The 27,400-nt window shown below is 43.0% G+C and overlaps 1 protein-coding gene across 4 annotated transcripts in view; it reads left to right on the forward strand.

Annotated features, from left to right (window-relative positions):
- Positions 1 to 26,471, forward strand: part of RIPOR2 (RHO family interacting cell polarization regulator 2) — a 112,007-nt gene extending 85,536 nt beyond the window's left edge. For 3 of the 4 annotated variants that reach the window (XM_030881263.3, XM_030881257.3, XM_030881254.3), the window contains 10 exons: positions 808 to 1,488; positions 4,654 to 4,838; positions 7,326 to 7,494; positions 10,806 to 10,941; positions 12,199 to 12,360; positions 13,307 to 13,465; positions 16,177 to 16,379; positions 17,658 to 17,741; positions 21,141 to 21,231; positions 24,715 to 26,471. In XM_030881263.3, the coding sequence (XP_030737123.2) occupies positions 808 to 1,488; positions 4,654 to 4,838; positions 7,326 to 7,494; positions 10,806 to 10,941; positions 12,199 to 12,360; positions 13,307 to 13,465; positions 16,177 to 16,379; positions 17,658 to 17,741; positions 21,141 to 21,231; positions 24,715 to 24,815 (1,971 nt within the window). In that variant the 3' untranslated portion in view covers positions 24,816 to 26,471. Of the gene's footprint in view, positions 1 to 807; positions 1,489 to 3,263; positions 4,523 to 4,653; positions 4,839 to 7,325; positions 7,495 to 10,805; positions 10,942 to 12,198; positions 12,361 to 13,306; positions 13,466 to 16,176; positions 16,380 to 17,657; positions 17,742 to 21,140; positions 21,232 to 24,714 lie in introns of those variants that run through there. The other variant, XM_060308271.2, reaches the window with a different exon arrangement.
- The last annotated feature ends 929 nt before the right edge of the window (positions 26,472 to 27,400 follow it).

Below are 27,400 nucleotides of genomic sequence, written 5' to 3' on the forward strand. Positions count from 1 at the left end.
GTGTCAGGAAAGGTGACTTAGAAATTGCTTTAACGCCTGCATAAACAAATTACCGTGGTTACCTGGATATTTCTGACCTCTGTCTTCTGAGTTCTGCTTCACGGATCACAGAGCCTGGGGCTGCCTGACAGAGCACTTGGGATTTCTAGACACCCTGGGAGCTCTGGGGTTTGCAGCCCTGGAAGATAGTTGTTCAGTTTATCAGTCTTTTTCTCCTCTTTTTATAGAAGCACTGCGCACGTATTTCAGGTCTTGAATTGTTTGTGGCGTGGTTACTGAATTAATAAAACTTTTTCCAGGGCTTGGGATTTGTGGGTAGAGTTTTTCAAAAAATAATTTTATGAGAACTGAAGCAGAATAAAGCATCACATCTTTTGAGTGAAATAGCAAGAATGTTGTAAAGTCTTTTAAGATCGATGCCAAAAAACAAAAAAAACAAATCAAAACAAAACAAAAAAAACGGTGGTGCTATTCTTAACTATGGCTGCCAAATATTGTGAGATCCTGGGATTTGGGAAACAAGCACCACTCCCCTGCCTCCAGCCTCTTCTTTTGAAAAATGTCAAACCTGAGAATAGTGCAATGAACTTTCACCGAGATTCAACAATGGTAATAGAGTTTTTAAAGGCTTGTTTTCTTTTGCCACGCATGTGCGCGCACGCACACACACAAAATCAACAATACAATGTTAATATCGTGAAAGGTCTGTTTTTAAAATTTTAATTGTCTTACATTTTGTCTGGAAATGAACCATGCCAAACGCATCCCTTGTATTTAAAATCGTAATGATTTGCCTTTTATCTGCAGTCGAATCTACCTGATGACGTCCTTGAAAATGGGAAGGCAGCTGGGGAGAAAATGCCACTGTCCCTCAGCTTCAGTGACCTGCCCAATGGGGACTGCACCCTCTCCCACAGCCCAGGCCGCCCTCTCCCCAGCACGTGCTCGGCAAATCCAGAAATCACCATCACCCCCGCAGAGCTGAACCGCGACAGCCCCTCCTCCCAGAACGAGGGCCTGGATGACTCCAGCTCGGCCTCTTCCAAGAGCTCCTTGGGAGAAGAAGGCTCAGAGCCCAGGCCCCACAGGGAGGAAGAGACCGAGGGGCTCGGGAAACCCGAGGCCTGCAGAGCATCCGCGGGTGCCCGGACGGAGCGCCTATTCCTGGAGAAGGGTGTCGCAGAGGCCCTTCTGCAAGAGTCTGACGAGGCCTCTGAACTCAAGCCCGTGGAACTGGACACTTTTGAAGGAAACATCACGAAGCAGCTGGTCAAGAGGCTCACCTCGTCAGAGGTGCCGGCGGCCACCGAGAGGCTGCTCTTTGAGGGCTCTGTCAGTGGAGAGTCCGAAGGCTGTCGATCCTTCCTAGATGGAAGCTTAGAGGATGCCTTTAATGGGCTTTTCCTTGCATTAGAACCACATAAAGAGCAGTATAAAGAGTTTCAGGATCTGAACCAAGAAGTCATGCACTTGGATGACATTCTAAAAGTAAGTACATTTTTAGGGAAATTGGCTTAGGTCTGGAGACAGGTATCTTCAGCCAACATTCTATTTAAAATAGCCTATCTTTTTTTTTTTTTTTATCCTGCCCCATCACAGGATCAGTAGATAATCATTACGTAAATGGCACTGATTTTTAATATTAGTAGCGTATATTTATTTTCCTGACAACTGATCAACTTAAGGAAAATGATTAGGAGTTAAATTAACAGCTCTGGAGAGCGTCTAAATTCCCTCAGTCCCTAAGTTCATCATTCAGATTCCAAATGTGAAATGGTGGCCTTTTGGGCATCATAATCTCATTGAGATGCTCCTGGAGAGGGTACCTCTCTGAGTATCAGGGAAGCAGGAAAGCCCTCCCATGGTTGAAGACAGAGTTAGGCAGTACAGATGTGAGAGCCACGGGCATCTCTCCCCTGCCCAGGGCACCACCTCCTGGAGGATTCCCTTCTCTGCAATTGGCCCAAATTGGTGAGTCGAAACCCCAGATAATCACCCACGAATAATCGAGAAGCCAGAGAACCCTGACTCCACCAGAGTTATCTTCCCCTCTCCTGTTCCTAATCAGACCGCTCAGGATAGACATGGGAAGATAGGAGTGAGCGGGTGATTTCCTCTTAGGCAGGAGGTCCTAGCAATGAGATCGTTAATGCTACCCCAGAATGTATCTGTCTCCACTTGGCATACAGATGAAATTTTTAAAAACAAGGCACAAGAAGACAGAACTGGAATTTTTGTTCCGAATCCCACTGCCACTTCTTGTATTCTTTGCTTTGCCACTCTGATTTATAGTGCCACAGAGAAGAGAACTTGGATCTTTTCTCTTGAAAGAGCAGTTCTTTGGGAACGTGTTCTATAAAATAAGCTTGAAAATACAGTGTCAGGGGCAAGTCAACCCACAGCAGGCTGTTGCATCCCTTGGCGTGACGGTTTTAAGATGTGGCCTTCCCCGTGGCACCTGGAACAACCTTCCCAAGGCTTTTCTCACAGTCTCGGTCACGCTGACCTAGGTCTGGAGGGGATGTCTGCCCAGGGCAGATAATAATCCATGCTCTGACTCCCCACATCCTCTAATGCTCATGACAGATTGATTCAGCTGTAGGTATAGCCTCCGAGCAATAGGGATGGGCATTCTGAATCTGCTTCCTGTAAAACATAACTCAGAAGCATCTGCTCAGGGCTCACGCATGGAGGCTGTTTGTCCAGCACTGCAGTGAAAACATCGTTTATCCCCTCAACAAGCTCATGTCAGCACAGCTGACCAGCTTTCGCTTACTGGGGAAAAAGTTGTTAAATGTAAAGAGCTAAGACGCAATTGATCCACCTAAAGTAAATGCCTCAGATGTCTAGATGCCCGCATTTCCAGGCATCTAGGGCGCTGGTCAGTAGCTCAGTACACCAAGAAGCGCTCAGCAAGTCATCTGTTAGTCTTATAAAAACCTGGCGGCTATAGGTTTCTTTCCAGAGTATTATTTCAATCTGCAGTTGTTCCAAAACTATCCCGCTACTAAAATCCTTAACTGCCTCTTTCTTTATTTTGATCAGTATTTAAACACATCCATACTGTGCAAGATCAGGTTCTGCAATCTAGCTTAGGGAAGAAGACCCTAGAAGTGGGTCAAGTCGGGACTGGCTCCTCCTCTCTCTCTGAGAGGGAAAACGGCATTAGAGTTGAGGTCTGGGGCAAGTGGCTTTGTCTCCAGCCAGGATTAAAGCATCCGCTGGACAAAGCTTTCTCTTTTTTCCCTCCTTCACATTCCTAGGATGCTAAACACCTTGAGGATCAGAAACTAAATGATGCTGCCTCTTGGACGGAGATCACTGAGGGCGAATGAAACAACTCTGATTTAAAAGACTGAAAGACGGTTTCCTGTATGCTTTGTCTTGAGTGTCAGAGACTCAGATCCCTGCAAGGCCCTTCCGACCTTGTGTAATGAAGTCAGCAGGGAGTGCCACCTAACTGGATGGAGAACATTTCGTTCTTCTTACTTGCAGAATTTGTCCCATTCAGTAACCCCCAGCATCCTCTTGACTATTTGGAAGAACTTCTCTCCATCTCTGTGCCCACAGCAACTGGCATTACCCTGTTTGTAATGTTTCTGCTTAATATCCAGCAATGTAGAATTCTCCACACCATAGAATGGGTTTGCTCACATAATTCCAGGGCCCAGTCAGGGAAGAAATGGAACTTGTTCCTTCAAAGAGCTGTAGAGGAAGCACAGCTACTCCTTGTCATGCCCATGCCATTTATTTTCTCCTCAATGCTCAAAGAAAAATTACATGCTGTGAATGTAAAATTAATTTTTTTTTTGTGCGGTACGCGGGCCTCTCACTGTTGTAGCCTCTCCCGTTGTGGAGCACAGGCTCCGGATGCGCAGGCTCAGCGGCCATGGCTCACGGGCTCAGCCGCTCCGCGGCATGTGGGATCTTCCCGGACCGGGGCACGAACCCACGTCCCCTGCATCGGCAGGCGGACTCTCAACCACGGTGCCACCAGGGAAGCCCCGTAAAATTAATATTTAAGTGTACTTACCTAGGGAGTGTGGATTAAGTGACTTCGAGTAGTTTTCTATTTCTGGGATTTGTTTTGTGAATCCTTTAGAACAGGTGCCTTAGGTAGCTCACCCCTGTCTCAGGGCACTGAACATGTTGCCACTTGGAATTAGAGATTGGTTAGTAGTTGGCATTGACTGTGACTCCTTAGATCTGTCTGCCAGTTGCATTTTATTTGGGGTTGAGCACGAGGCGGAGAGAGTATAGCAGTTCTATTTCCCAAAGCCTTCTGATTGTAGTATTTTTTAAACTGTTTATTTAAAAAATTTCAAACAGAAGTAGAAAGAATCAGATGATGGACCCTGATGTGCCCATCCCCCAGCCTCCACAGTGCTCAATTCACAGCCAGTCTTGTGTCTGTTCTTCTGCCTGCTTCCTTCCCTCTGGATTGTTTTGGAACAAATCCCAGATATTGTGTCATTTTATCCACGGTTGTACTTTCTTTTAATAAGACGACTTTAAATGAATTTTTTACTGCCAACAAAAAAAAAATAAAAGCTTGAAAAAAAAGAAAAGTGTCACATCTCCCACTGGGTGTCTTTGTTGTGTTTCTCCTTCCGAATATGTTGATATTCTCCTTGGTACCTTCTACCTTTGCAGTGCAAGCCAGCAGTAAGCCGAAGCAGGTCTTCCAGTTTAAGTCTTACAGTTGAAAGTGCTTTAGAAAGCTTTGATTTTCTGAACACCTCTGATTTTGACGAGGAGGAGGAGGATGGTGATGAGGTTTGTAACGTTGGAGGAGGTGCTGACTCAGTATTTTCAGACACTGAGACTGAGAAAAATAGGTAAGTCTGAAGTTAGCGTCTGCTTCTATTTCTACTGTCATAGCTGCTACAGCAGTTCTTTGTAGCTACCAGACGGGACCTGATACACATCTCCAGGAAGATAAAACCCCCTATACATGAACTGGCTTACAGTTCCTTTTCATTGTTAAGTACAACTTTTAAATATCATTCACCTCTTTTGGTGTTGTTTAAGGAAAATTAAATTGATTTTCTTCCTTATAAATGAAGGGGAGATTTTTGTATGAGTGTGTGTGTATATTTATGTGTATACACATACATCTTGTAGGTTTCAGTGTCTACAACTTGTCCCCAATGTAATTAATTGCAAATTAAGTAGGTATACCATGTTTCTGGAGAACTCTTACTGGATCATCAGTTTGGACCTGGTTCTCCTTGCTTTGCATCGTATTTCTAATTTCTTCATTTTGTTAGACTTTGCTTTTCCCACCCCTTATCTCTCCGTTCCTTTTGGCCATTGGGTCTTTGCAGTAGATTAAGCTCATCAGTGCCTATATCAAAGCCAGGTTTAAGCCCCGTGGTCCATGTTTTCCTTAGAGCGTAAGAGGAGATGACTGATAACTGATAACTGCCACTGGATCTGCAGGCCTCCAGCTGGAATGTGGCCTTCTCTAGGATGGGGATGGGACAGAGCAGTGGGAAGGGAGGATAAAGGTGAAATGTTGTCACCTTCTTTCTCCATTGGGCTTTCTTGTACCAAACCATGTGTTTAGAACTAGAGCCTGGGGTCCATTCTGTAAGCACAGTGAACATACTCAGCTCCATCAATTACTGCAAAAAAAAAAAAAACAGAACACAAACACTTTCCCAAAGGTAAGGGTGAGTTTCCATCCATCTTTTCTTTTGACGTGTTATATACACTGATTTTCAAGTTACAACAAGCTGTGGCTGTTCAACCTTCGCAAACCTCTCTGTGGGTGGTGTTAATATTTTGGAGTTTTGTCGTTCCTAGAGGGTTTCTTCTGCCAAAGTGAAACGAGGAAAAGAAAAAGTGAGAAATAGAATTTATCCTTTGAGCAAACTGGGGGCATAGCAAAGAAAATTTATGAAATGAATGTCATGTTTAAATTATCATTCTACAGTGAGATTTTTCTAACTTGATTGAATTTGTGAAATGCTTCTTAAACCAAACATCTTCCTGTATACTTGTTAGCTTAAGCTATTAGATGATGGATCAAGGTCAGATTAAACTTTTTTCCTTCTTGCTATAAGAAGCATTTTAACTTTTTTTTTTTTTTTTTTTGCGGTCGGTACGCGGGCCTCTCACTGTCGTGGCCTCTCCCGTTGCGGAGCACAGGCTCCAGACGCGCAGGCTCAGCGGCCACGGCTCACGGGCCCAGCCGCTCCGCGGCATGTGGGATCTTCCCGGACCGGGGCACGAACCCGTGTCCCCTGCATCGGCAGGCGGACTCTCAACCACTGTGCCACCAGGGAAGCCCCAAGAAGCATTTTAAAAACATCACAGCCTTTGTAAATTTTACAGAACATTGCTATTAAATATGTCTAATTTGATCAGTCCCACCGTATGTCATAAGAGGTGTTATGGAAAATTGTGGAAATTGTGTGTGTGTTTTAAATACGTGCTAACTACCAGGACACAAGCTGAATGTTTTCCCCTTGGAGGCAAATGTGAGTCAGAGTAAGGCACTCAACGCCTCTAAACTCTGGTGCATTATCTTTTTAAATTGTGGAGACCGGGGAGCATGAAACTAGGAGCCAAAAACCGCCTAGCTGTGTGAACGAGGACACTCTGGTTACCACCTCTGCTGGTCATTCCTTCCATGTGTGAAATGAGACTCTTCCCTCCCCCTCGCCCTCCTGCACAGATTCATATTAAGAATAAAATTAAATAATAGGTGCAACAGATTTATTTTTAAATGTAAGTGCCCAGCATGATACAACTTTAGACAGTGCAACGGTGGGCTTTACACAAAGCCCGCGAGGCAGACCTAAGCAATACAAATGCCCCTTTTAGCTTTTGTCTGGAGTAGAACATCATGTTTCTTCCTAACAGCTTTCCTTTCTCCTTTTCTTCAAGTCACAATTGATTTAAGGCCAGGAAAAAGCCTTGACTGATTATTTCTTAATGGTATTGCTCTTGGGAAGCCACAGGTTCACAGGACAGTTTAATCCCAGAAAATCTGGCAAACCACTCTGTCAACAGAGCAGGAAAGTGCCGCGAAACGAGGGCACATTTCAAAAGCCTTCTTGGTGAGCCAACTGTACAGATGGTTCGTTGTGCTTGAGAAGCAAACGGAGAACTCTGGAAACAGTCTGTCTGCAGGATCTTTTTAATATTAGGCAAATCGGTGACCAGGCTTAGTTATAAAATAGTTTTTGAAAGGTATCTCTATTTTTCAAGATAGGCGAGCGCAAGACTCTTTTCAGTGGGTGCTGTGATTGAGTTGACCTGTGATTTCCATGCAGAAAGAACCAGCTAACATTTCGCTCACCTTCCTGCTTCAACAGTTACAGATCAGTACACCCGGAAGCCAGGGGGCACCTCAGCGAAGCCCTGACTGAGGACACGGGAGTCGGGACTAGTGTGGCAGGAAGCCCTCTCCCACTGACCACGGGAAATGAAAGCCTGGACCTCAGCATCATCAGGCACCTCCAGTACTGCACCCAACTCGTCCAGGTAGGACTGGTGACGGCACTGGGTTTTTAGAGCCCAGGTTTTTGATGTACCAAGAATGGATGTGTGCTTGCTTTTTTGAGTTTTCCCAGGAAAATGAGAACTCAGGAATAAGAGAGCCATCCTGCTTTGATTTGACCCAACTCAGAAACTCTGAAAGGCATGGCCGTGCTCCCTCAACCCTGAGTTTTCTGCCTTAAAACCTAGATCTCCAGACTTTAACAGGTAGTAGGTGACATATAACGTGCTCTTGCTTTCAAATCATTTGATAGTAGGTGAGAGTAGTGTGATTTTTTTTTTAGATAAGGAATTTGCATTCCGCCATCTACAAATGGACTTTGAAAGCCAGTATTATTGAACATGTTAATATGAACCCATCACACGAGCTAGTTTTCTACCACCTGGACAGCTAAAGGCAAAATGCTCCAGAACATAACCACAGTTTCCCAGATCTTGAATAAGTACTTATTAGCAGCAAGAAAGAACATTGTACAGGTATTATCCTCCTCACCAGTTCGCTTTCATTCTGCGACACCCTGGGGCTCACTTTTCTTCTCATTTCAGGCTGTTTATCCCTTAAGATTTTGCCACAGCAGAGCAACTATTCTGCCATTCTTTTGTTGCAGGGAGAGTTTCTGCTGTCTCGAACAAAGCATTTTCCCCAAGCAGCTATCGGTACTTGAATGCTTCCTCCTCACCTAGTGGCTTGTCTTCTCCCAATCTTGTTCTTCTCCCACTTGCTTGGATGTGTGGGGAACAGGAAAAGAATGTGAAAGCAAATGTATAATGGTTTCCGGGGGGTGGGCCAGGCCAGAAGAGGAGGAATCGTGCTTTTAAGAGCACATGGCCAACTGGGAGACCAGAGGCAGGGTGAGGAGGAAGGACCCCAGGGAGGCCAGGAGTGGGTTAATGTTGCTTTTTTAGTAACACACTTGTGATGAGATGTAGAAGAATCTGCTTCTCCTCCACGAATGTAGACCCTCAAAGAGCCTCAGACACCTCACGTGCTCTGGGAAACTGGTTGGCAGTTATGACTCTCGCACTAGGTTGGCCAACACCCCAGCAGATCTCTTCTGCTGAGCGTTGAATTTACAAGCCAGGTGCTGACAACCAATCTGGCAGAAGGTGCAATTTTTTTTTTTTTTCTGAGCAAAATGGACAAGGATTGTCGTTGACTTATAGCTATCCTCTATTCACCAAGCACTGGAATGAGATGGTTTTCACGGCTCTTTGTCCTTGGTGAAGCCGAGACTGTGCTGAGCAAACTCCCCGTTCACCTTTTAGACGTAAAGTCATTACTTTGTGAGGCATGGGAGAATTCTCTTCCATGAAGGGATGGATGTTTTCTCTAAAAGAATAATTGGCATGCAGTAGTCAGTGCAGTGTTTCTCTCGGTAATAAGGCCTTTATAACACCTCAACTCTTCTGTGGAGTTATAACTCTTATAACTCTTTATAACACCTCAACTCTTCTGTGAGGTTATAACACCTCAACTCTTCTGTGGAGAAAATCAACACTAGAAAAACAAGAGGGAGTTCCTCTCTACATGGTACATGAGATACTGCCCAATCCATGAATCGTTCAGTAAAGCCAATTAGATCTTTAAAATTTAAAAAAAGGAAAAGAATTTGTAGAGACATGGATGGACCTAGAGATTGTCATACAGAGTGAAGTAAGTCAGAAAGAGAAAAATAAATATCGTATATTAACACCTACATGTGGAATCCAGAAAAATGGTACAGATGAACCGGTTTGCAAGGCAGAACTAGAGACACAGATGTAGAGAACAAACGTATGGACACCAAGTGGGGAAAGGAGGGGTGGGATGAATTAGGAGATTGGGAATGACATATATACACTAACATGTATAAAATAGATAACTAATGAGAACCTGCTGTATAGCACAGGGAACTCCACTGTACAGTAGAAACAAACACAACATTGTAAAACAACTATACCCCAATAAAAATAAAGAAAGAAAGAAAAACAAAAGAAAAATAAAAGAGGTAGACATAAAGATATAGAATAAAAGAGTAAGGGTTAGAAGCTTGATTTCTAATTCACACCCGCTCCTGAATCAGTGAGTTTACTTATTCATTTGGTATATAATTGCAAAGAGATAAAAATGAGCAGTGCATAAAAATCATAATAGCTATAATTATGTTTAAAATAAAGCATTTATTTTCTACTGTATTTATTTACATGAAAGGCATTAGTACATAATTGCTGTACTTGACTTTTGAATTTGAAAAATTCTCTTTGCCTTAGAGTCCAAATGCTTTAGACCATACAGAATGGTGGTACAGGTCTGCATCCGGCAGCCATGCCTACCAAGTGAAGGGGACAGGTTTCTGAGAGACACAGAAAGGACTAGAACCTTCAGGCAGCGACTGACTTCTGTCCTTTCCCCTCTCAAGCCTTTCCTTATTCTTGTGATCTGCACACAAGTGAAATCACTTGCTATTTATGTGCCGTTGAGCACGTTGCTTGACCTCTCTGTACCTCAGTTTCCTCATCAGTAAAATGGAAAATCAAAAGTTCCCACCTCATTGGATTGTTGTGCAAAATAACACAAACTAATACATGTATAAGGCTCAGAGCAGTGCCTGGTACATAGTAAGAACTTGTTAACTATAGTGAGATAGATTTGATTGTAATTAGGATTATTCTACAGCACGCTCTTAATTTTCAGCTTGAAGACAAGGAAATAAATCAGGCTGTGAAAAATTACTATGCTTGTAAAAAAAAAAAAATCTTTTTTCTGTTTCCATACCGGAGGGCAACCTAAATACGCCCTTCAGGTTTCAGAGAGGAGTTTTAGATTGACAGTACATACAAGAAAGGTAACTTTATAATAACCTTGCAACCCTACTACTGAGAAAATTCAGGAATTTACACAGGCATGAAAAAAGTTGAAAGCAACAAAAACATGTCTGATTTCAGCAGATGTTGTAACCGGCCTGGAATGAGGAACATTTTCAAACTGGAAGAGAAATGTGTATGAGTTTAACATCCCCACATGGGCTTCCCTGGTGGCGCAGTGGTTGAGAGTCCGCCTGCTGATGCAGGGGACACAGGTTCGTGCCCCAGTCCGGGAAGATCCCACATGCCGTGGAGCGGCTGGGCCCTGAGCCATGGCTGCTGAGCGTGCGCGTCCGGAGCCTGTGCTCACAACGGGAGAGGCCGCAACAGTGAGAGGCCCACGTACCGCAAAAAGAAAAAAATCCCCACTTCATTCAGAAGGACAAGATTGAGTGGGGAAAGCTCTGTTGACAACAATGTAATTGACACAGTGGTTTTGTTTGTTTTATCAGCAAATTGTTTTCTCAAGCAAAACCCCATTTGTGGCCAGAAACCTCTTAGAGAAGCTTTCTAGGCAAATCCAAGTGATGGAGAAGCTCTCGGCCGTCAGTGATGAGAACATAGGAAGCATCAGTTCTGTCATCGAAGGTGAGCACCTGCAGTTACGCTGCCATTCTTGTAAATGATGACCCCACGAGCCCCCTCCCCTGCCTGCATCTATTCATGGCTTTGTTAGGATGGCAGAGAAGCGCTCTTGGGCTGTAGAGGAAGGTCTCCACACGAGTGTGGTCGTAATTAACACCATGCTTCAGCCTTCGGAGTCAAAGCAGCAGACGCCTAGCTTTTTCGAGCGGGGCCTCCACCCCCAGAAGGCAGACGCTAGTGTATGCACAGAACCCGCATCCACCTCCCAGGTGGTTTCACAGACTTGTTCTCCTGGTGTGGTTCCATTTGGGACAGGTAATCAGGATTGTGCTTGCACCACAGAGCTGGCTGAGACAGCTCCCATAGTGGTTGACTGTCAAGGCAAGGTGCTCTCAAACCCTACTGGGAAAGGTAGAAGAACGAGAAGTCGAAGGCCTTCAGGAGCGTCCCTGGTTCAGAGAGCTTTAGGTAGAGAACTTGACCCAGGAAAGATGCCTTTGAATCTGTGTGGTCTGGCTACAGGGCTGTTTCCTAAAGGCAAGAATCTGTATCGTTTTTCACATCAGATAGTCTGTGGAAATAGTGGAAAACTAGGATCTCCTGGATTATCTCCGATTAAGCTTAAAACACCTTGTAGGTTCTTTCTATGCATTTCTGCCTCCTGCTTCCGGTCCTCCCAGGAGCAGGTGGCCTTGGCAGGTCTCTGAGAGATGTGAAAAGGGGCAGGACATTCAGACTCCTGTCCGTTCGTCCCCCAGGCCCCCCTGCATGATCACAGCCACATGAGTGAAATGCTGACCGTGGCATATGGCTCTTCAATCATTTCAGTCAGAGAGCCGCCTGGGCAGGGTGAAAAAACTCCTTCAGTCATCCTCTGCTCTGTTGCACCCCCTGCGGAAAAGTCTCCTGAGGTTTGAGTCTCTGATCCTGTATATTTTTTGCTGTTAAGTTACAGGAGATGAGATGATTGGACCTTCTCCCAAGGGTAGACCTGATGTTTTCTATCACCTAAAGCAAACAGCTTTGCTTTTGCTGCATTTCCTTTGCTGCCCAGGCAGGATGAGATCCTCATCTCAACTTCTTTGCCCTCAGGACACCTGCCAACGACAGAGGAATCCTGTAGTTCTGATTAAAAAACAGTCTTTAAAAAAAAAAAGAAGGCCCTTGGTGGTGCCTTCCCCATCCTGACCCAGGTCCATCTCTTCATCTATTTCATTCAAAACATGTATCATGGGATGGGGTGTTGCTCTTCTATTCCAGCCATACCGGAATTTCACAAAAAGCTGTCTTTGCTGTCATTCTGGACCAAGTGCTGCAGCCCGGCTGGGGTCTACCACAGCTCAGCGGACAGAGTGATTAAGCAGCTAGAAGCCAGCTTTGCCAGAACTGTCAACAGAGACTATCCCGGACTTGCAGACCCAGGTACAGGGCAGCAGGAGCAAGGGAAACATTTCTGTCGTTTGTTTTGAGAGTGAGCGCTAGAGAGGTTCCCTCAACACTTTCCCCACAGCTAGCCCTGAGAAAGGGCTTACCCTCCAGAGAAAACATCATCTACTTAGTAAAATCGAAGAAAAGAAAGGCACTGAACATGTTTTCATTCTGAATATCAGCAGTGACTTTGAAAAGGACTATATGTCTGTGTTGCTATTGAAGTACGTATCCTTTTTTCATTAAAATGTCAGCAATACAGGAGTATCAAATGGTATAACCACTTGGGAAAAACTGTTCGGCAGTGTCTATGAAAACTAAATATATATACTCCTACCCTGTGATCCAGCAATTCCACTCCTAAATGTGTCAAGAGAAATACATGCTTATGCTCATTTTTTAATAGCAGCTTTATTCACAAGAGCCAGAAATTAGAAACAAGTCAAATGCCCATCAACAAGAACTTGGATACATTGTAATGTAGTCATGCAATAGGGTATTACATAGCAGCTTTCAAAAAGAATAAATTACTGCTACAAGCAACAATTTGGATGAATCTCACAGATATTTTTTGAGCAAATGGAGCCAGATACAAAAAGTCCATACTATATAGTTCCATTTATATGAAGTTCAAGAACACATAAAGCTAATATATTGATAGAAGTTCGATTATTAGGTGCCCATGGTGGGGATAGGTGGGTAACTATAGACTGGAAAGGGGCACAAGAAAACCTAATGGAGTCCTAGCAGTGTTCTGTATCTTGATCCAGATGACAAGCTATACAGGTGTATAGACATGCAAAAATCATCCGGCTGTACACTGATTTCACTTTACAGACTTCACTCTGTCATGTACCACAATAGAAAGATGAATGAGTGAATGAATGAATGATTGATCATGTTTCTTAAAAGCTGCTCCGCATCTTCCCCTTCCAAATAGTGTTTCGCACACTGGTGTCCCAGATCCTGGACCGGGCCGAGCCCCTGCTTACCTCCAGCCTCTCCTCCGAAGTCATCACTGTCTTCCAGTATTACAGTTACTTTACGAGCCACGGTGTGAGTGACCTAGAGAGTTACCTGAACCAGCTGGCCAAGCAAGGTGGGACACGTTTTTTGGTCACACTGTGTGGGGCTCAGTTTGGAATGATCCCTGGTCTTTCTAGTCATAGTTTTTAGTGGTGGTAATTTTTTTTTCCCCAAGTCAACAGCTGGGCTAAGGTTCGCCTTTTAAGTGACTTCTAGACCTTTCACATTAGTAAGCCCCTTGGCAACGAGCCAGGGATTTGCTAAGCACATCCCAGTCATCCAGCAGGGGTGTGCCAGTAACAGGAAGCTGGTGAATGATTTCAGACTGCTGTCATTTCTTTCCCGCATTAATGTATTTGCCACTTGTGGGATCAAGCCCGCAGGCAGTGCTATTTTATGTTGCCCTTTTTGGTGGCGCTTTCATAATACTAAGCAGAAGTGAGGTTCAGAAGAAGACCAGTGGGGTGACAGATTGGGAAGGGAAAGGAGGAGAAGATGAAAAACCACATCTAAGGCTTCATATCCAGGGATTGAAGAGAACAGGCAACCAATGCAGGGGTGCGGCAGTGAAGCTCCTTATTGCCTTCTCATGTGGCCCTTCGAACATAAGAAATAAAATCAGTATCTGCAGTGAGTGAAAACCTCTTTGGGAGTGGAGCCAGGCAGTAAGGGGCTGGTTTCTGGTTCCCAAGTTTGTGCTCTTTTTCTCCACCCACGCTTGACAATGGGGCAATGGAGGGGGTGGGGAGGGGAGGGAGTGAGGTGTGTTCTTGGGAGTAGACAGGTTGGCACAGCGCTAGTGGCAGAAACACTTTTGACCCTGACCCAAACCCAGGCTCAGCCCTTCTCTTTCTAGAACATTAAACCCTGCGGCACCATGTTCAGCACGGTGATTGGCATCACAGGGAGAAGAAGAAAATCTTCCTCCACCCAGGGCCACTCCAGCCTGAGCACGGGAGTCTGTGCTTAGGTCCCACTCCCCAGCCCCGAATAGCCATGCTAGTCCAGAGTGCCAGAGAGGGCAAGCCTGGGCAGGAGACGCCTCTGGTGGAAACTGAATAATATAGAAATTTACTCAGATAATTGATTTTTTTTTTTTTTAGAAAATCGATTTAGATTGTGACAAATTTAGAATCAAGAAATGAAGAGCATAGGGCTTCCCTGGTGGCACACTGGTTGAGAGTCCGCCTGCCAATGCAGGGGACACGGGTTCGTGCCCCGGTCCAGGAAGATCCCACATGCCGCAGAGCGGCTGGGCCCGTGAGCCATGGCCGCTGAGCCTGTGCTTCCGGAGCCTGTGCTCCGCGGTGGGAGGGGCCGCAGCGGTGAGAGGCCCCTGTACCACAAACAAACAAACAAAAAAAGAAATGAAGAGCATAACAAAGTGAGACCCTGGGGTCCTAAAACCGCATCCCCTTCCTCCTGTTACACAGCCCTGGAGAATGACCATGGGAAGAACTCTAAACCTTTACTTATCTTTTTTTCCCCTTTCTTTATACAAAGAAAAGCCGTTCATTATACAAAAAAAAAAAAATTTTAGAAAACATGGAGAAGTATGAAGGAAGAGATTCAAGTCACCTATTCTCCTATTTTTAAAATATAACGTGTTTTTCAGTTGATTGTATGCTGGTTTTAAATTTCAAAATTGTGAATACTCATTATAGAATATTATATCCTGGTTTTTTAATTTGACATTATATCCCATATTATTCTTTGAAACATTTTTTAGTTTTATAATATCCCTGCATTTAGATGCATACTAATATATTTGATTATTGTTGAATGTTTAGGTTGTTTTCTGTTACTTATTTAGCTGTTATACATAATCTTATCTGGAGACTTTTTGCTAGAGTGTTTATTTATAAAACAGTGAAGTTACCAGAACAACCACAACAGGAGAAATGGGAAATTAAAGCAAAAAAATCTTAATCATTCACAAATTTGTTCATGTGTAGAGGATGTGGCTCTATTAATGGAATGTGAATTTTGTTATATTTTCCCATCTGCACGGACCAGATACACTCTTATCCTAATGCTTTTGTGGCTAATGGATGCCCATGCTGGATACCTAGTTAAGGATTAGAGTACATAGAGCATGGTCAATTTGTCCAAATGGAACTCAGAATCCTATTTTTTATCATATTGTCCCCATATTCCAACCAACTGAATTTTTCCATCAGGGTCCAGTTTCCTGAGTGCAGACAGAGAGAAGGCTGAGTAAGGGGTCACTCAGGGTCAGGGTTTTGCCAGGCAAGTATGACTGAAATACAGGGGGCTGGGGACTTCCCTGGTGGTCCAGTGGTTAAGACTTCACCTTCCAGTGCAGGGGGTACGGGTTCGATCCCTGGTTGGGGAGCTGAGATCCCACATGCCTCACAGCCAAAAAACCAAAGCATAAAACAGAAGCAATATTGTAACAAATTCAATGAAGACTTTAAAAATAAAAAGACAGTAAAAAAAGAACACTGTAGAAACTGTTTACTTGTATTTTTTTCACTGTTATTTTTACGTGTGACTGTTTAATTCATCTCTAAGTTATTATAGTAGCCATTATGAGGTAGAAATCCACTTTTACTTTTTTCTCATATGATTCATTTGCCTTGATATAGCTATTTGAATAATCTGTCCTTTTCTCACTAATTGGAAACATCGCCTTTCTAATATGCTAATTTTCATATATCCTTGGGTCTGTTATTATGTACATCCTTGAGTCTTATTTATATTTTTAATGAACATGTTCCTTTACTGTCAGAAGGTGACCTCTGTTTTCTTCTCACTCTCCAGTTTCCATGGTTCAGACTCTGCAGTCACTGAGAGATGAAAAACTGCTACAGGTCATGAGTGACCTTGCACCCAGCAGCCTCCTGGCCCAGCAGGAAATACTCAGGACTCTGGCTCTGCTCTTAACCGGGGATGACAGTGGAGTTAGTGAAGCTGTGATGCTTTACTTGGCAGCAGCCTCCAGAAACGAGCATTTCAGGGAAAAGGTAGGGCATGAAATGATGGACATCGAGGCAGAAGCTTGTTTAACTTTATGCCATTTACTATTAATAGTTTGTCATCTTTTCCTTTATAAAAATAATTTTCTTTCACTTATTAACAATATATATTCTGTAACATGATTTAAACTACAAAAATATACTGAAAATATTTAAGTACCTGTAGGTCCAGCCCCCAGAGAAAACTGTTAATAACTTAGTGTACATTCCTTCAGATTTTTTCTATTTTATCCATGCTAACATGGATAATTATTTTTTTCTTAAACGAGATCACACTATTTTGTTGTGCAACTGATTTTTTAAATGTAATATATCGTGGTTATTTTCTTTCCATGGCAGAACGTATCGATCTACTTCATTCTATTTGATGGATAAATGGCATCTCAGTATATGAATAACCCATTATTTTCTTATTCCGTATTGATGAGCATTTGTGTAGTTTCCAACTCTGAAAAATATTATGATGAACATACGTATGTATGTTCACGCACATGCATTTCTCATGAGTAGTTTGGTGTTAAGTCATCAAATTACTGGCTCAAACAGCTAGAATATTTTTAATTTGAAAAGCCATCGCTCCTGATGCTAGGGAAGAGACAGTTTACCTCTCTTGGCTTTAATTCAACAGTCATCCAGGTATAATAAACATCTGCAATTCAAGCACATTGGGGCCCAGTACAAGCAAGGGCCTCGGTCCTCTGGGAGCCCTTTACAACTTGAACAGTCATTCTAAAAATCAATTCATGTCAACCTTCAGATCAGCTCAAGAAAATCAAACTTGGTCCTTCTTGTCCTTGGGGAGGTCGATGTTAAACTCTGAGAAGAGTTTGCTTAACTTTTCTAAGGCATTACATAAGCTAGCCTGTGGTGACATGTACTCACAGGAAGATATTCCATTCTAATGCCATTTTGGCCCAAGAGCATGAACTTCATATTGTTCTTTCCTACAAAGTTCTGATCTTTTGGTAGAATTTGCTCAAAACTCTCTTCTATGGGCCGAATGCCATCACCCCCACTGAAAGAGCAAGACACGAGAGGCCATGTATTATGTGATTCCAGTCATAGAATAGAAGGCATGATGAATTGAGTAAAGAGACAGCTCTTTTAATAAACATGAATTTTAATGGATATTTTTGTTGTTGTTCTGAAGGTAGTGCAAAATGTCTTGTTTTATCTGTAGCTTATCTCAGGGAGTAAAAATGATATATACACCTAAAACTACAAACAAATCGAAGTGTCTTCACAGCGTCCTTTCTTCTTTTTCAGGCCCTGCTCTATTACTGTGAAGCCCTAACAAAGACTGACCTCTGGCTCCAGAAGGGAGCTTGCCTGGCCCTGAAAAGCCTGAAGGTAAGGCTCAGCCTCAGAGCCCCTGGCAGGTCAGCTTTGAGCTGACTTTGGCTTTGAGACTAAGCCAGGTGCATAGAACAGCTTTCTTGCTGTACTTGGAAGTACCTGCTTTAGCAGCATTTCTCCTCTCCTTTACACTGTATATTAGTTCGCGAGTCCTTTTTGTCTTTTTCTTTAACTGAAGTAGAGTTGATTTACAATGTTGTGTCAATCTCTGCTGTACAGCAAAGTAACTCAGTTTTATACACATATACATTCTTTTTTTTTTTATACATTCTTTTTAAAATATTCTTTTCCATTATGGTTTATCCCAGGAGATTGGATATAGTTCCCTGGGCTATACAGTAGGACCTTGTTGTTTATCCATTCTAAATGTAATAGTTTGCATCTACCAACCCCAAATTTAGTACCTAAATGTAACTTAGTTTTGTTAAAGTCGATACGTTTCAGAAAACAATTCCATTTCTCAATAGCCCACAGGAATCAGTTTGCCTGTTAGAAAAGTATCTTCCATCCCAAAAAAGAGATGACATGCTGATTTCATCAGTTTTTCTTGTGTACAAAAAAATAGCAGGAACAAATAAAATTGGCAAAGAAGTATTAAAATCCAGTGTGCCAATAAACTCCCAAATCCTTCCTGGAGAACTCTTTTTTACTAAGCAGCTCATCAATCTTAATTGTGTCAGAGGGAGGTGTAAATGGAAAAAGGGCTGAGAATTGCCAACATTAAAGAGCTTGCCTTTCAGTAGTCAAGATTTAATGTTTGACCGACCTTAATCACAAAATGTAAGATTAATCATCCTTGAGAAAAGAATGAAAAGGCCACACCTTAAAATTTGCTGAACTCTTGGGTTGGTGCAAGGACTTGCAGGCCTGATGGAACATGAAGGAAGGGATTAACACCTCAAAAGAAAAAGTTAATGACCTGTGAAGAAAAACAGCTCTGGGAAAATTTGCCTTCCTTGTTACTTGGTCAAAAAATTACCTTGAGGTGGCCAAAAAAAGCACACAGTGGTTGCTGTGTATTTGGGTGCTCTCCTGATATACAGTGACAGGTCGGTGATGATAGCTCTGATACAGGGTTAACATAAATTAAGACATGAGGATAAGTGATCTGCACCAGTTTTTGTGGATTTACATGCTGTGAAGCTTACCATAAAAGCTACAGTTTTAGGACTTCCCTGGTGGCCCAGTGGTTAAGAATCGGCCTGCCAATCCAGGGGACACGGGTTCGAGCCCTGGTCCGGGAGGATCCCACATGCCGCAGAGCAACTAAGCCTGTGCGCCACAACTACTGAGCCCACGTGCCACAACTACTGAGCCCATGCACCTAGAGCCCATGCACCTCAACAAGAGAAACCACCACAATGAGAAGCCCACGCACCTCAACGAAGAGCAGCCCCCGCTCACCGCAACCAGAGAAAGCCCGTGCACAGTAACAAAGACCCAACGCAGCCATAAATAAATAAATAAATAATTTTTAAAAGCTACAGTTTTAAAGTCTAGCTTATCCAGAGTCTGGGAGCACCAATTCCTCTCCTTTACCTTTTTCTCCTAGAGGATAGGATCCTTTGTGCTGACTAAAAGACCTCTTTCTAAACCATCTGCAGCCCCCCAGCTCCTGAAAGGGGCTCCATGCAGCACGATGTGAAAAACAGTGCAGACTCAACCAATCAACTCTTGTTAACTTGTCAGGGAAAAAAATTTTTTTTAATTAATGATGGCAAACAGCTGACATTTTTCTTTCCTATTATCAAGATGAAAACAAGCTTGAGAGGTCAAGGTCCTCAAATCCAGTGGCCCTCCAATTTTAGGTTCCCCATCTGTCTTACTGGGCTAGAATAACCCATAGTCTACCCATGCAGCTACCATTTCATAAGCCTACCTTTCTTCCAGAAAAGAAAACTGTAATTTGTTACCCAATATCGACTCCTCAAAATGACAGGAAGAGCATTTTATTTCATAGCAGGCTCTCTTTCGGCTACCTGCCTTCAATACTGGTGTTTGTAGAGACACCTGCTGGGCCCTCTTCTCCCTTTATGAATTGTCCCTGGGGAAACATCAACTCCTACGTTTTCCATCATCATCTCTATGCTAATAATTCCTCGTATTTCCAGTCCAGGTCTTCCCTTCCCATCTCTGATCAGCTTGCTCTTAGGTATCTCCCCTAGGAAGTCACCTCAAACTCCACCATCTCACCCCCACCTCTAGCCTCTGGTGTCTTAGTGGATTGTACAACCGTCTCTCAGTAGCTCAGGCCAGAAACCTAGGAGCCATCAGTGACCCCACCCTTCCCCCACTCTTTATCCTCACTCTATTCACCTGGATTTGAGCTACCTTCCCACTCGTCTCTGCCTCCCTGCAGTCCATCCTCTCCACTGCAGTTAGAAAGCTCAGAATAAAAGACAACTCCTTCTTAAAACTCTTACATGGCTTTCCATGATCTTAGAATGATGTCCAAAATCTTTAATGTGGCTTATAAGCCTCCCATCGATTTGGACCCTGTAACAAGCTATTCCCCTTACCTAGAATGTATTTCCTTCTCCACACCCCCAAACACTACACATACACACAGACACACACAGACAGACACACACACACACACACACACACACACACACACACACACAGACACACACACACACACACACACACACACACACACACCCCTACCATGTGCCCAAACTTGACTAACTCCTCTAAGATATCACTTCCTCCAGGAAGACTTCCCTGATCAGACCAGGCTGCATTTCCCAGCCGTGTTCTGCCCTACCACCCTGATTCAGCCTATCACTCATCATAATAATTAGTTTACTTGTTTCACGGTCTGTCTTTCCACCAGACTGTAAAGTCCTGAGGGCCAGGACCATGTCATGTTCCTGGCTTGAGTTTCCCAGACCCTGTGAACTGCCTGGTTCACAGAGTGCTCAGTAAATGTTTGTGGAATAAACAAATAGAAGAATTCCCATCCTTGATCTTTATTCCCCTCCTCTATTTTAGTATATAGACTAAAATTAGGAATTCTTACATTAGAACTGTTTTGGAGGGAATGAGATAGAGTAGAAAGAACTAAGAGAATTGGATTCTATTTTGGAAAAGCAGGCTGGTCACTTCACTTCTCTACGTCTGGAGTCCCCTGTGAAATAGGAACTTAGCTGATCATCAGAACTCCCACAAGTACAAATCCTGGGCTCCGACCCAGAAAGTTCTAATACAGTGTGTCTGGAGTGGCACCCAGGAATCTGTACTTTTACAAGGGTGCCCTAAGTCATCTTGATACTCAACCAGGTTTGGGAAGCCCTGGGTTTTTAAAGTCAGCTACCAGCTACGAAATGCTAAGTCTCATGTAATCCCACACATAAATGTCAGAACACTATTTTAACTATTTTCTCCTTGTAGGCTACTGAAAGCATTAAAATGCTGGTGACATTGTGTCAGTCTGATACTGAAGAAATCAGAAATGTGGCCTCAGAAACTCTCTTATCTCTTGGTGAGTTGGGTTTTTTTTTTGTTTTTTTTACATGATTGTTTATTTCTGACACCCTCAAAGGGAATGGTAAGGAAAAGTTTCATGTACCTTGTTTTAGCAATTTTTCCCCTATAGGCTATCGGCTCACACTTACACACACACACACACACAGTATGACTGATCAATTTCCATCTCACCCCAGTTCCTCGTTCTAACTACCTGGATGTTGGGGAGAAGGTTGCTCTCTGGAGCCTTTCTAGCTGATTTCATAGTCTGGGCACTATTTGGAATCAAGAACACAGAAATCAAACTATCAGGCAGAGGTCAGAGTCAGGAAGCCAGGTTGGATTGCCAGGTTGGGGTTGGCACTACCTGGAGGACAGTGATGTGTTCCCCAGGATGCCATAATCCCCCACGTAACACAGCCTCCCCCAGACTCTCAGGTTAACCTCTGATTGCCCTGCGGGCCTATTGCCCCTAAGCCCCGACACCAAAGAAAAGAGATGACGTTTTTTTTTTTTTCTGGAATATCCAAATAACCCTTCTCCTTCACTTCACTCAGAGTATAAATACTATACCCCTCAAAGTCCTCGAATAGAATCCGCTCAGTAATACTAGTCGGGAAAAAGCTGCTGCCCTAGTGTGACTCTAGTAGCAGCTTAAGAATGTAAGGAAGACTCTCATAGCACTTATGGTCACCATGGCAATCACACTCATTGTCTGGTGCTCTTTCTTAGGGTTTAATAAGGCTTCATTCTGCTATTGATATATCATGCAATGCATAGAAATCTTAGCCAACATATGTGTGTTTAAAGGATAAAACAGTTATTCCTCACGGCTTGCTTTAGGCATAGAAATTATTTAATTCCCTAAAAATGTGCCCAGGGTATTATTAGTTTGAACTTCTTTTATCCTTTAGTGTTCTGAAATAACAATGAAGGAAGGAATAGCTAGCAACGCTGCTCTTCCCACTGTAACCTGAGGAGGCTCATCCCTGTAGGTGATCCAGACCCAGTTCAGCTGCACAGACAGCCGTATCGCCAGGGTTGGTCATCACACCTGCTTCACCTTAACTCGTTACAGATGTGGCTCCCCAAAGCCCCCACAGCCCACACACCACCGGTTCATGATTCTCAACCCTAGATGCCCACTGCAATCACCAGGGAACCTTTAAAATACACCCGTACCTGGGCTCCACTTCTGATGACTCTGCTCTGGGTCTGAGCTGGGCCTTAGCACTGGGATTATTAAAAGCCTCCCAGGTTGAGAACCTCTGAACTCAATGTTATGAATCTCCTTTGACCCTAAGACACAAATACTGGTGTATTTTTATCCCACACAGACGACTGAATTAATGTAGTGCAAATAGTATTTTTGATGGGAATTGGTAAAAGGTACTCTAGGGCTGAGGGTTGTCACAGGGCGTTCGAGGGGCTCCAAGCAGCCGCTGTTTACCAACCAGTACGGAATTATTTCAATATTTGAACCCAGAGCTGTCCAGTAGATCCCTCCGTGATGACGGGGCTGCTCTATATGCACCGTCCCAGACGGCAGGAAGTATTCACATGTGGCAGCTGAGCAGTTCAACATGGCTATTATGACTGAGGAGTTAGTTTAATTTTGAGTGGTTACCATTTAAATGTAAGCAGCCACCTGAGGCTGGTGGCCTCTCTGTTGGACAGAGCAGTTTTCACCGCGCCTCTGGCCATTCCAGCGCGTCCTGGCTGGACCTCAGTCTTGTCCGGAACCACACTGCCTGACACCCCAAAGCTCGAGCTCTTTCTGCTCCAACACCCTGCCTACTTTACAGGGCTGTTAAACGGACTAGCAGAGGAGCCAACACAGATCCAGGCCCCTGAAAACTGAATCTTAGTAACAGCGAGATGCCCTGAAACCCCGGCCCGGGTTGTGTCACTGTAAAGAATATTGGGTAACACGTGCCAGGCACTGTTTTGAGGGATCTACGTGGATTAGCTCATTTAATCCTCCTGAGACTCTATGAGGGACCGTTAATCCCAATTTACAGAGGGGCACAGTGAGCCATGCTAGGGTTGCATAACTCACCCACGACACCCAGACCCGGTCAAGCACTGCAATGGAACCCTGACCCTCTAGGGCACCTGGATGCTGTAGGTTACTGGAGGAAGAACTGAAGACCTCTAAATTGGAATCTCCCTGTGAGCAAACTAGGAACTAGGCTGGTACTCTTGGGTTTTTAAGTAGCATTCATTAGCCTAGGCATGCGCAGGGGTGTGTGTGAGCGGGCAGGGAGTATGGTATAAATGCGCTTAATTTCGGGCCTCTGTCTCTCCTCCACTGTCATCAGCCGGAAAGGCATTGCTGTTCATGTTTCATATTCAGGCTTTTGCATAAATATTTTGTTTCAAATAAAGGGTTCTACTCCAAAGTAAGAAAAAGTTGGAAACTATTGAATCAGGGAAAAAATAACGTTTGCCTCAGAAAAGTCAAGGCATGCAGAAACAATCAACAAAAGAATCTAAAAACTGATGGCTTTTGCTTATAGACGAGTTCACTACAGAGTTCTTTTAAATACACGCAAATCTCTACTTTTGTATCTAATGTATTACTGAAAAAGTTAAATGTACTGAAAAAGAAAACAACCAAAAACAGACTTTTGGTTTATTGAAAGGCCTTTATATCCAATAAATTATACAAATATAGAGGCAATATATTATAAAATCCATGATTACACTCCTTTTCTAAAACCCACTAATATCAATATATTTCCAGCATTTCAAGGAATCTTTTCTTCTGTTTTTCTTCACAGTGAACTTCTGATTGAGCACAATTAATTATTTGCATCTTTGTCTCATTTGTATTAAATGTGTGAAAGCCTGTTTCTTATCACTAGTTATCTGTACTTCATTTTCCCATTTTCTAACCATTTTTTCTTAAATAGGAAAAATGGAGTAAAATATTCAAATAATTTGCAAATACATGTTGGCTGTTCAAGATGGTACTGCTGATAGAACCGGCCTAGTTGTTGGCTGGTAGACAGCATCAACATGTGTACAGGGCAAAGAATAAATTTTTAGCAGAAGTTTGAAAGCCTAAACTTGATTTTATGACAGATCATTTGGATGTACCAATATCTAATGTATAAAAGTGAAAGTTACGTAAAAGTTCAATGCACTGAAATCAAGGACTAGCCATACTGAAATCACTAATGCACTTAAAATATAATCCATATAATTTCTCAGGAATAAATCTATTATGTGAAGTTATTGACATCAAATGCCCATAGGACGTCTACTGTGTTTCACATTGTTTTAGTCTCTGGCATTAGCTCAGAAGTTCTTGGTTGTTCTAAACATTACCTAGAAAACAACATAATTAAGAATAGCCAAAATGACTTTTCCTCACCTAAAGTCAACCTTAGCAAAATATAGCGACCCCTACCTAAACAACTGGTATTATTATTCTGAGTGATGAATAAAAAAGTTAAGTTCAAACTGGTATTCATTTTTGATGCTCTATATGCAGGAGAAGATGGGCGGCTGGCATATGAACAGTTGGACAAATTTCCTCGAGACTGTGTTAAAGTTGGAGGTCGTCATGCAAGTGAAGTTGCCACGGCCTTTTAATTACAAGTTAACTCTGCCTAACAGCTGTCTTAATAAATGGCCCTGTTAATCAAGGTGGTACTGTGACTTAGCTCGAAGTTGTTGAGGTTGTCTGGGAATTTAACATGTTATGGGAGGAATTCAAAGTCCTCTTTCACAGTACTTACCTGCTTTTCCTTCAGCCAACAGAATAGGGCTCTGTATCTTTCAGTAGATTACATGGTTGATTGCGTCTGACAATACTTAGTAAAAGAGTCTGTCTTATCTAGTATGTATGGGATTTTAAATCAGCCGTCTTTATACATTTTTGGAAGTTCTTCTATAAGCTTGAAATAGTCACATGAAACTTTGATAAATATCATATGCCTTGCAGTGTTTCCTCTGTTGTGTTCTCAGGGTTGAGTGGCCCCTTAGTTACCTAATTTTACCTTAAGTGCAAAGCAAAAAAAAAAAAAGATTTCTTCAAGTAAAAGTTTGCCTGCAGAACCTGGTAAAAGATCATATTGTAAGAGTTTATTTCTTTTTAATTTCATTTTTTCAAGCCTCCACTATTTCTCTTGTTTCTTTCGTCTATCGTGAAAATTCCAAAGGCATGTTTCCGTTATGGTAAAAAAGATGGGTAGATCACTGAAAACTACTATATTAAGATTATACCCATACTCATTTTAAAGAAGATACTCAAAACTTAAGCTTTTTTTTTTTTAAACAAGAGCCATTTTATAATGATACTTTTACAATAGAGGTATTTTGCTGCTAAGACAAATCAAACCCAGAAGTTTTCAGACAGCTGTGATTAATTCAGAAAGTTATGATGCTCCTTGAAGTAGAAGAACAGAAGTTGGAGGAATCCTAATGGGGCGGAAGCAGAGGGTCATTAACAGTGGTCTTTTCTTCTATACAAATTACCATAAGGTTAGGAAGAAGAATGACCTGAATGATGGTTACTGCCCCCAGAGAAAGCATTCATCACTGGATAGGACCCTTTGGCCAAATAGTTAAACCAACAGCTCCCGTATTGCTTCCACATCAGGATAGCAAGTCCTTTAAATAAAGTACAAGTCCATTCAGTAGCTCTTATTAAATAACTCTTCTTCCTCTTAAGAGTATACAAGGTGGGATATGCCAAGATATCTAAATAATATGTGTGAGTGTAATTTGAACTGTGGAATATCAACTGTTCTCTGAATGTGCTTATATAAAATATCATTTAGATGTCATTTTAAATATTTACATTTTAGCAAGACCTTTAAAAACAAGTCATTTCGTTTTAAAGTGAAAATTGTTTGTCAGGCTTCCTGGCAAATAAGTTCTTTCAACTGTGAAGTTATAATGTATATATATATTTGTAAATTTATAAATATTATATATATGCATATATCTTTCATTTTAAAGGTACATTGTACAGTCTATAGTTAGTATGTATAGTCTACGGTCTGTTAAATGGTTGAAATGATTTTTATAGAAAGTCAAATCACAAATGTTACAGAGTTGTTTGCTTTGTTGTTTGGGTTTTTTTTTATTTTTTGAATATTGCATGAGTACTTCCATATCTTTTGTATTCACTTCTGCATTTTATTTTTGGTTGAAGGGGATGCTTTTAGTTTTGTGGCATTTGTATTCGTCACTCTTTCAATCATGTAAGTTAAAATAAAAATTATTTTTGAATTACTAGTCTCATGTTCAGAGTCTGGTGTATTTTTTTCACATGCCCCTCTTGAGTTGGTATTTACACAACACACTACACCTCATTCTCAACTTGAGTTTATTCTTGAAATTCCTTTATCCATACATGAGGATGATATTTACTTCTCAGACTTGTTGTAATGCTAACTGGAGAAAAAAGAGCTGCATTTCATCTCATCCCTTCGTCTGGAACGTATTCCTATGCCACCTCATTTTGTCTAAGCTGCTATTGGTATTTTTATGTCTGTGGTAGGTTAGTTAACTTTTCTCGGCCTTAGAGAAGTGGCCTTCTGTAGGAGGCTGCTATGCGCCCCAGCAGTGCCCTCCTCTCTTGTCACCCAAGCTGTATGCTCTGGGGCTTCCCCCTAAGAGGGCTGCGTGGATCCTTCTTTTGTGGCAGGCTGACTATGTGGGCCGTCTGGTAGGCTTGGTTGGCCCCTAGTCTGGTGGGTTGCCAGTCCCTGCCTTGTACAGATGCTGCTGGCTGCTGTGTAGTGGGGCCTGGTCACGAGGTAGCCGGGGGTGGAATCCTTGGGGGCCCTGAGGCCAGTGCTGGCTCACTGGTGGGTGGAGTCAGGGTCCTGAAGAGTCTGGGGCTGTTGCCCACCCACGGGCAGGTGAAGCCAGGTGCTAGTGTTAGTGATGGACTGCTGGCGGGCAGAGCCAGGTCCTGGAGTCCGGCTGCAGGGCCCAGGGATCCCAGAACTGCTTTCAGATCATTGGGGAGTTGGGGATGGCGGTTCCTGATACAGTTGGGTGTGGGGTCCAGGGTGTCCAGGAGGCTGCGTTGGCCTGCTAGTGGGTAGGATCAGGGCCCTGCTAGTCCCAGGGTAGCGTCTGGCCTGTGGGATGGTGGTTTCCTCGCTTCTGGTGTCTGTCCCCTGGTGGGTGAAGCTGCTCTGGAGTCCTGAGGCCGGTTTCCT

Source organism: Globicephala melas, chromosome 11 (genome assembly GCF_963455315.2).
Source record: "Globicephala melas chromosome 11, mGloMel1.2, whole genome shotgun sequence".
NCBI classification, from domain to species: Eukaryota; Metazoa; Chordata; class Mammalia; order Artiodactyla; family Delphinidae; genus Globicephala; species Globicephala melas.